The sequence below is a fragment of the Brachyistius frenatus genome, unplaced genomic scaffold (genome assembly GCF_029030835.1).
Source record: "Brachyistius frenatus isolate BFR_SWC_R1_liver_20210118 unplaced genomic scaffold, ASM2903083v1 Contig_544, whole genome shotgun sequence".
Classification (NCBI taxonomy): Eukaryota; Metazoa; Chordata; class Actinopteri; family Embiotocidae; genus Brachyistius; species Brachyistius frenatus.
In genome coordinates, this window is record NW_027211143.1 from 9,138 (window position 1) to 17,500 (window position 8,363).

The window sequence follows — 8,363 nt, forward strand, 5'->3', positions numbered from 1 at the left end:
TTTCTGTCTCTGAATGATTTCATAAACACACACCTGTGAGTGCAGCTACGATTTCATGAATACTGAGTATTCACTGCTGTCACAGATTAAATAAACGTGGCTCTGTCATGTAGATGTTGATGTGTGAGTTTTCAATCATAACTGAAGAGGAAGTTTTGACTTTTTACCAGCTGACAAAAAAAGTAATAGTGATGATTTTTTTTGTATAAGACTTGAACGGTCTGGTTAGCAGCTATTTCTAAAACGAGTGTTTGTACAATATTATATTCTCATCGTATGTTTACAGAAAGCTTGTGCTGTACGGTTACTAAAATAGAGGGACAAATATTCATATTTAAAGCCAACGTTAAACGTGTCCCACACCGGTCCCACATTGTCCCACACAAACATCCTCTTTGCTCCACATTTGGTTTGTTAGGATCTGGTCACCTTAAATCAAAGATGGGTCGATGCTCACCACTTCTTGAACAACCTGGTGAGTGAAGGAGCCAAATGTGCTGCAAACAACCAGAATTCAGTTGTAGTTCACTGTGTGTACGTTGGGTGTCGCTGTGCTGGTTTCTAGACCTCGGCTTTACACGTAGTAAAGTCTCTGTTGGGTTCTATTATTGTGATGTTGTGATCTATTGTTCTCCAGAGAAGATGTTAAAGCCGTGTTGTTTGTATATAAGAAATGATTTCATAAAAAAATGAATCCTAAGAAAGGTCAGTGTTGTTGTCGCGTGTTTAACCCCGGAAGGACAAAAAAGGTGTTTTTGTTGAAGGACTGTGGCGCTAAAGTAGTTTAGTGTTGCTGCTGGTTGTGTTGATTTCTCACTGGATACTGGACATGAATTCTCTGATGAAACGACCAACAAGGATTGTGAATCAGTAACGGAAGGAACAGTCTTCATATTGTTGACTCGACACAACAAGGAGTACTAATGAATACTAATTCAGGTCAACATACAATACAACTACACAAGGCCATCACAAAAAGTACATTTTATATCAGAAAAGGAAGAAAGACTAGAAGCTGAAAAGACAAACCTTTGACCAGAACTTGAATGCAGTCGGCCTGGTTTAAACATGTACAATGAGAAGTTCCTCAAACTCACCGCTAGATGGCGCCCTTTACCAAACAATAGTCAGGTAGGACTTGGTCAGGATGTGCTTCGGTTTGGTTTAAAATGCACATTGTTTATTTGATATTTGAACTCTACTTGTATTTATTTGTATGCATTGTATCTGTTCTTATGCATCTCGTTTATTTTCTGTACTTTTAAATTGTTCCTTTATATCTGTTTTTATGTGGAACACTGCATGTAATTCTCATGTTGTAAAACTCTTTATTGTATGAAAGGTGCCATACAGATAAGGATTATTATTATTATTATTTTTATTATTCGGTTCCTTTGCAAACAATGTCCTGCAACTGAGTTTTATCATGACTGCGGTTGGAAAATGTGGTTACTGTTCGTTAAGTAGCCTACAGATGATTTTCATTTCACCAAATGGGATATTTCAGCAGTTTTTATAATTGTAAAACCAGCTGTTCACTTTATTTATGACTTTCAAGCCTTACATGACTGAAGTTACACTGATCTTCTTCTGTGATTGTTTTTCTAATTGAGGATGAATGTGGCAACACAAGAAGGACAAGAAGGCCTGTTGGGACGAAACATTTGCAAATCATACCAGATCTGTGTCACAAACACAAAAACGAAACCTAACTCCGACTTGTCATGTGATTTCCCAGAAAGCAGCACAGAGAGATGTGCTGCTTTCGGCCCAGTGGTGGCGCTCTAACACAACACTGCTACTGACTATCCTGCAGAGGCCACCATCATCAGTCCTCCTGGAGCAGCAACAAGACATTAGTTCACAAAGTTGCATCCTGGCTGTTTCAGATCATTAAAGTTGTCATGGTTCATAAAAAAAGAAAAGAAGCTCTACACAAACATGATCAATTCACATTCAGGAGATCATTCCTGCCCGCTGCAATCAGACTATACAATAACTCACCTCTGGCCAAATCCATCACACAACAATAACACCGTTGCACTGCTGTTTGTTTGTTTTAATTCATTTCACTGTTGTTTAGTTCAGTTAAATTTAATATTATTCTATTTTTATTTGTATATAATGTGCATTTAAAAACAATTTAAGAAGTGATTAAATGAAGCAAATTGCTGCATTTCAAATGATGTACTTCCCTCAGTGTGCTCACATGTTAGGACACTCTCAGGTGTTAGGACACTCTCACGTTTTAGGACACTCTCAGGACACTCTCAGGTGTTAGGACATTCTCAGGTGTTAGGACACTCTCACGTTTTAGGACACTCTCAGGACACTCTCAGGTGTTAGGACATTCTCAGGTGTTAGGACACTCTCAGGTGTTAGGACACTCTTAGGACACTCTCAGGTGTTAGGACACTCTTAGGACACTCTCAGGTGTGAGGACACTCAGGTGTCAGGACACTCTCACGTGTTAGGACACTCTTAGGACACTCTCATGTTTTAGGACACTCTTAGGACACTCTCAGGTGTTAGGACACTCTCATGTGTTAGGACACTCTTAGGACACTCTCACGTGTTAGGACACTCTTAGGACACTCTCAGGTGTTAGGACACTCTTAGGACACTCTCAGGTGTGAGGACACTCTTAAGACACTCTCAGGTGTTAGGACACTCTTAGGACACTCTCAGGTGTTAGGACACTCTTAGGACACTCTCAGGTGTGAGGACACTCTTAAGACACTCTCAGGTGTTAGGACACTCTCAGGTGTTAGGACACTCTCAGGTGTCTTCCTATTCTCCTCCTCCCCCTCCTCTTCTTCTCTTCCTCCTCCTTTCCCTCCTCCTTTTTCTCCTCCTACTCTTCTTCATCTTCTTTTCCTCCTCCACCTCCTTCTCCTGTTCTTCTTCTTCTTCTCCTCCTCCTCATTTCCCTCCTTTTCCTCCTATTCTTCCTTTCCCCCCCTCTCCTCCTCCTATGTGATCGTGTGCAGAGGATTGTGGGTAAGAACATCCAGAGTAGCATGCTGGCCTGCAGCCTGCAGAACAGGACCGGCTGTAGTAGGACATCCTGGTACCTTTGTCTTCCTGAACTTCACACAGGATGACCGTGTACCAAATGTCACACACTTCTTCCTCCTCCTCCTCCTCTTCTTCCTCCTCCTCCTCTTCATATTCTCCTCCTCTCCTTCTTCTTCTTCCTCCTCTTCTTCTTTCTCCTCCTCCTCCTCTTCTTCTTGTACCAAATGTCACACTTTTCTCCTCCTCGTCCTCCTCCTTTTCCTCCACCTCGTCCTCCTCTTCTTCTTTCTCCTCCTCCTCCTCTTCTTGTACCAAATGTCACACTGTTCTTCTCCTCGTCATCCTCCTTTTCCTCCTCCTCCTCGTCCTCTTCTTCTTTCTCCTCCTCCTCCTCCTCTTCTTCTTGTACCAAATGTCACACTTTTCTTCTCCTCGTCATCCTCCTTTTCCTCCTCCTCCTCGTCCTCTTCTTCTTTCTCCTCCTCCTCCTCTTCTTCTTGTACCAAATGTCACACTTCTCCTCCTCCTCCTCGTCCTCCTCTTCTTCTTTCTCCTCCACCTCCTCTTCTTCTTGTACCAAATGTCACACTTTTCCTCCTCCTCCTCCTCGTCCTCCTCTTCTTCTTTCTCCTCCTCTTCTTCCTCCTCCTCCTCTTCATATTCTCCTCCTCTCCTTCTTCTTCTTCTTCCTCCTCTTCTTCTTTCTCCTCCACCTCCTCTTCTTCTTGTACCAAATGTCACACTTTTCTTCTCCTCGTCCTCCTCCTTTTCCTCCTCCTCGTCCTCCTCTTCTTCTTTCTCCTCCTCCTCCTCTTCTTCTTGTACCAAATGTCACACTTTTCCTCCTCCTCCTCCTCCTCTTCTTCTTTCTCCTCCTCCTCCTCTTCTTCTTGTACCAAATGTCACACTTTTCTTCTCCTCGTCCTCCTCTTCCTCCTCCTCGTCCTCCTCTTCTTCTTTCTCCTCCACCTCCTCTTCTTCTTGTACCAAATGTCACACTTTTCCTCCTCCTCCTCCTCCTCTTCTTTCTCCTCCTCCTCCCTTTCTTTCCTCCTTCTTCTTTTCGTCCTTCTTGTACCAAATGTCACTTCTTTCCTCCTCCTCCTCCTCTTCTTCTTTTCTCCTGTCCTCCTCTCCTCTTCTTGTACCAAATGTCACACTTTTCTTTCCTCCTCCTCCTCCTCTTCTTCTTTCTCCTCCTCCTCCTCCTCTTCTTGTACCAAATGTCACACTTTTCTTCTCCTCGTCCTCCTCCTTTTCCTCCTCCTTGTCCTCCTCTTCTTCTTTCTCCTCCTCCTCGTCCTGCTCTTCTTCTTTCTCCTCCTCCTCCTCCTCTTCTTGTACCAAATGTCACACTTCCCTTTGCACACTCTCCAATGAAGCTCTCAGATATTCGTGCTCTGACTTGTGTGGTACTTGAATATTGACGGGTGGTGTTGTCTCCAACCACAGAAATATAGGAGCTGTTTCTGAAAACCCGGTTAATATTTAGATGTTGATCTGGTGTTTATTGGCGCTTAATCTCTTCAAAGCATCCAAATGTTTGTTTTAAAGATGTTGTAGGTTTCCTAGTCTGCCTGCAGGAGGCGCTGTCACACTGACAGCTCAATGGGAAACCCAGGTATTGATCAGCAGTCAGCAGGAAGAGCTTCTGTCCACCAGACTTCTAACCACAGTGTCATAAACAATATGAGTCCAGCTTTATTAAATCCTGTAAATAAAGGATTTAACACAGACAGTATTGCTTTGATTGTATAACATAAATAACACCGTCCCAGCTGGAGAAGTCCAACTGAAACTCTACACCGGCGATCAAGTGCTTCACAAACATGGAGTGAGAATTAAAATGTAAAGAGTACCAAAGCGAGAGCGAGTGAAAATCAGCATCAAGTGTTCAAACATCAACAGTGGCGTTAAATTTCTGTGCAGTCAGCAGTTTTCAGCGTCCACAGCTCCACATGAGGTCAGGAGGTTCAGCCTGTCACTCACAGCTGATCTGATCTGATCAGGAAACAACTTCTTTCACTCTCTTTCTGCTTCGGTTTGATTTCTTCTTCACTCTGGCCGCAATAAACACCCAACTTTCACTTTTGTAGTTTAACCCACATTTTTCAGCGAGATGAGAGTATTGATCATTGAGATTTGATCGTTTTCAACATTGATGAGAAACTCTACAAAACAATAAGGAGGCCTTTGGATGTCTACGATGTCATTCTCAAATCATTAAAATATGATTTGTTTTTTAAAGGTCTAGCACAGCTGGTTCTTGTGGTTTTCAGACTGCATAACGTTGATGATTGTACCACATTAAAAGACATTAGTCGTGTTTGTCAAATATATTTTTGGTACTCGGAGCAGTTCTCCTGGAAATCAACAAGTGCTTCAGCTACAATATAAATTCACGCTCGGTTAACAAGGTCACAACATTTGTCTCTTTTCTCACCAGTTAGTAATACATTGCATTTTATTTATTTGTTATCACCATGAATGGAAATCATTGCGTTTGCCTCTCAGATATTAAATTCTATAACTGTAACCTGCCTCAGCAGTAGGAAATAGAAAAACAGCCTCATGTCCGGGCATCAACAGAGGTGTTAGATTTGTCTTTAGCCAGGCACTTCTCAGCATACACAGGAGTCTTCTTGTTAGACAGAGTTTAACTGACCTGTTGTTGACTTTCCTAAATATTCATTTATAAGCTGTTTAATAATAAGCCCAACTGCACTGTGGCATCTCTGCTGCACGTTATTGCAAGTGGGAACCACAAGAGGGAGCAAGTCAGCACATTTCCTGTCGTGTCGGTCACGACCAGGTAACGACAGAAAGGACACTTATTTGTAAATATGTTTGTTCACCCAGGTCGATCAAAGAGGAATAGAAAACAATCAATGATAACACACCGTTTCATCCCCTCAAAATCCAAAGTACTGATCCGTAGCTTGTACTGACATCAAACCTTCCAGAAAATCAAATCATTTCAGATCATTACTTTACAAATCGTGCCACATCTGAATGATTCAGCATGACATGGACTATGTGCTGCAAAGTTAAACACCAATGTGCTCCGTCCTCATCTTTTACTTCAATTTGTATTTCTTGTTTACTTTCGTTTACAACCTCAGTGAATAAGTTTGACCCAGATTTAAGTGACGCGGGACTCGATCTAAATTCTGATTGGCTCAAAAGAGGTTTAGTTGTGACGCTCCTCCCACCGTCACCTCAGTTCATCCCGGGAGTTGGTGCAGGAGGTCCTGCTGTCTCTGTCTCTGTGGACACCTCGCTGTGCTGATTACAACTTGGTTGGTCTGTTTTTGAGTGTCCACATCACAATGAAGGTCCTGGTGGTCCTGGTTCTCCTGGGAATACACAATGCTGCGGCGGGTAAGTCCGACTGTCTTGATCATTTGGAGGTGAACTCAGCTGGTCTACTTTTACTGTTGTGTCGCCGATTATAATCTGTAATTCCGGTTTGATCGAAAAATCGCGCGACGTCACTAAAGCTGTCAAATAAATACAGTAAAGTGGAGAATAGGCTGGTTTACTTTAGACATCTAAGTTAAGGAGATGTTGATAGCTATACAGCCTGTAGTTACACTTTCATTTTGTTTCGTCTTTTTTTGTTATCTTGTTTTATTTTTATTTTTATATAAACAGTAAATAAACATCAACACAAAGTTCATCGTCCTTTTTTTTTAGCATACTGTTGCATTTTCCGCCACTCACTCATTTTCGCGCCAATGTCCACTAACTAGAAACTGGAGATTAACTTTGATTCTTGTAATATTTTTATACAAAATCATCAGAAATATTTAACAGTTCCGGAAGCTAAATTTGTACCCATAAATTAATGTTTGTGTTTACTGACTGTACAACAGAGATGATTTGGATTTCTTTCATGTACGTTCAGTCCTGTTAATTCTGTGACAGAATATAATGTTGTTCTGTGTTTTATAAAGTTGTGATTATTAAATCTGAACTGACAACACGATCTATTTCTTACAGTGACTCACTCTCTGAAGTATTTCTACACTTCGTCCTCTCAAGTACCAAACTTCCCAGAGTTTGTGGCTGTTGGGATGGTTGATGATCTTCAGATGATTCACTATGACAGTAACACCAAGACAGCAGTGCCCAAACAGGACTGGATGAAGAAAGCTGAAGATGATGATCCAAATTACTGGGAGAGACAGACTAATGGGTTGATTGGTGCCCAGCAGACCTTCAAAGCCAACATTGAGACTGCAAAGCAGCGCTTCAACCAAACTGGAGGTTTGTTCATGTTTCACATTTTACTGTTTTATGTTGTTAATTTTTAGTGGGTTGTTAGTAATTGATATTTATGTTGTGTTGTAGTAACACATGTGTGAACACACGTTGAAAATGTTTCATTCAGATCACAGATTTAAAAGATTTAACTGCACGACTCAAGAAATTTACTGCAGAACTCCAGTTTTGATTGGATTAACTTTATTTGACCACAGTGTGTCAGTGACTCAGTAAACATACTTTTCTTAAGTGGTAAAATATATATAGTCAATCAGTGGAAAATTAGTCAACAACACATTTGATCAATAATACACGTGAGTCCTTTATCACACAAACCTCCAAATATTAGCTTGTTCTTGTTTTTCAGAGACAGGAATTTTAAACTCTATTTGTCGGTAATTGATTCATTAAAAAACATAATCAACAACTACAAGAACAATAAATTTGAACCCCAAACACGTCTTACAACTGCTGCAAAGTAAAAGTAGTCCACTAATAAATAATAAAGAAATGTGCCATTCAGAAATGTGACTCAGCAAAACTTGTGAAATGCAAACAAATGTGATTTTGTCCTAATTTGCATCAAAGATCACATCTTGTTTGTAGTTTATGTTTGTTATTTTTGGTTTGTATTCCTGAGTTTTTTCATCGCGTGTCTCACTTTTCAACAAAGAGATAAATGTTGGAGGGGCGGGGCTTCTCTCTACTGGTTTCTATTCCTCAGATCAACTGTCACATCCTGCAAGTAGTTCTGGGAAGTGACCAAAGATCTGTGATGTGTTCAGTGTTCAGCCAGCAGCACTCACTAAAAGTTGATATTCAAGTTATTTCCACCTTCTGCTTTCATCACTGATACATGAAACCTCACTCTGACATTAGATAACTATCACTCTTTAATATTATGGGTTTTCATGCTGTTTTATTAAAGATCTCCGACCAAACTGAAAATCCTCATCGGTGGAACAAAATGTCCAAATGTTCCTGTTTAGTTGAGAAATGAAAACAAATGAGTTTTGAGATGAGAGTCAGCGTGTGTTGATCAGTTTGACAGTCTGAGCTGGTTCAACCTCCGTTCAGTC

At 41.0% G+C, this 8,363-nt stretch overlaps 1 protein-coding gene across 4 annotated transcripts in view; it reads left to right on the forward strand.

The window, feature by feature from the left end:
- The first annotated feature begins 6,235 nt into the window (after positions 1-6,235).
- The window catches only part of LOC138614657 (major histocompatibility complex class I-related gene protein-like), a 9,225-nt gene continuing 7,097 nt past the window's right edge, over positions 6,236-8,363 (forward strand). For 2 of the 4 annotated variants that reach the window (XM_069688202.1, XM_069688203.1), the window contains exons 1-2: positions 6,240-6,399; positions 7,021-7,287. In XM_069688202.1, the coding sequence (XP_069544303.1) occupies positions 6,348-6,399; positions 7,021-7,287 (319 nt within the window). In that variant the 5' untranslated portion in view covers positions 6,240-6,347. Of the gene's footprint in view, positions 6,400-7,020; positions 7,288-8,363 lie in introns of all 4 variants that reach the window. The other 2 variants (XM_069688205.1, XM_069688204.1) reach the window with 2 other exon arrangements.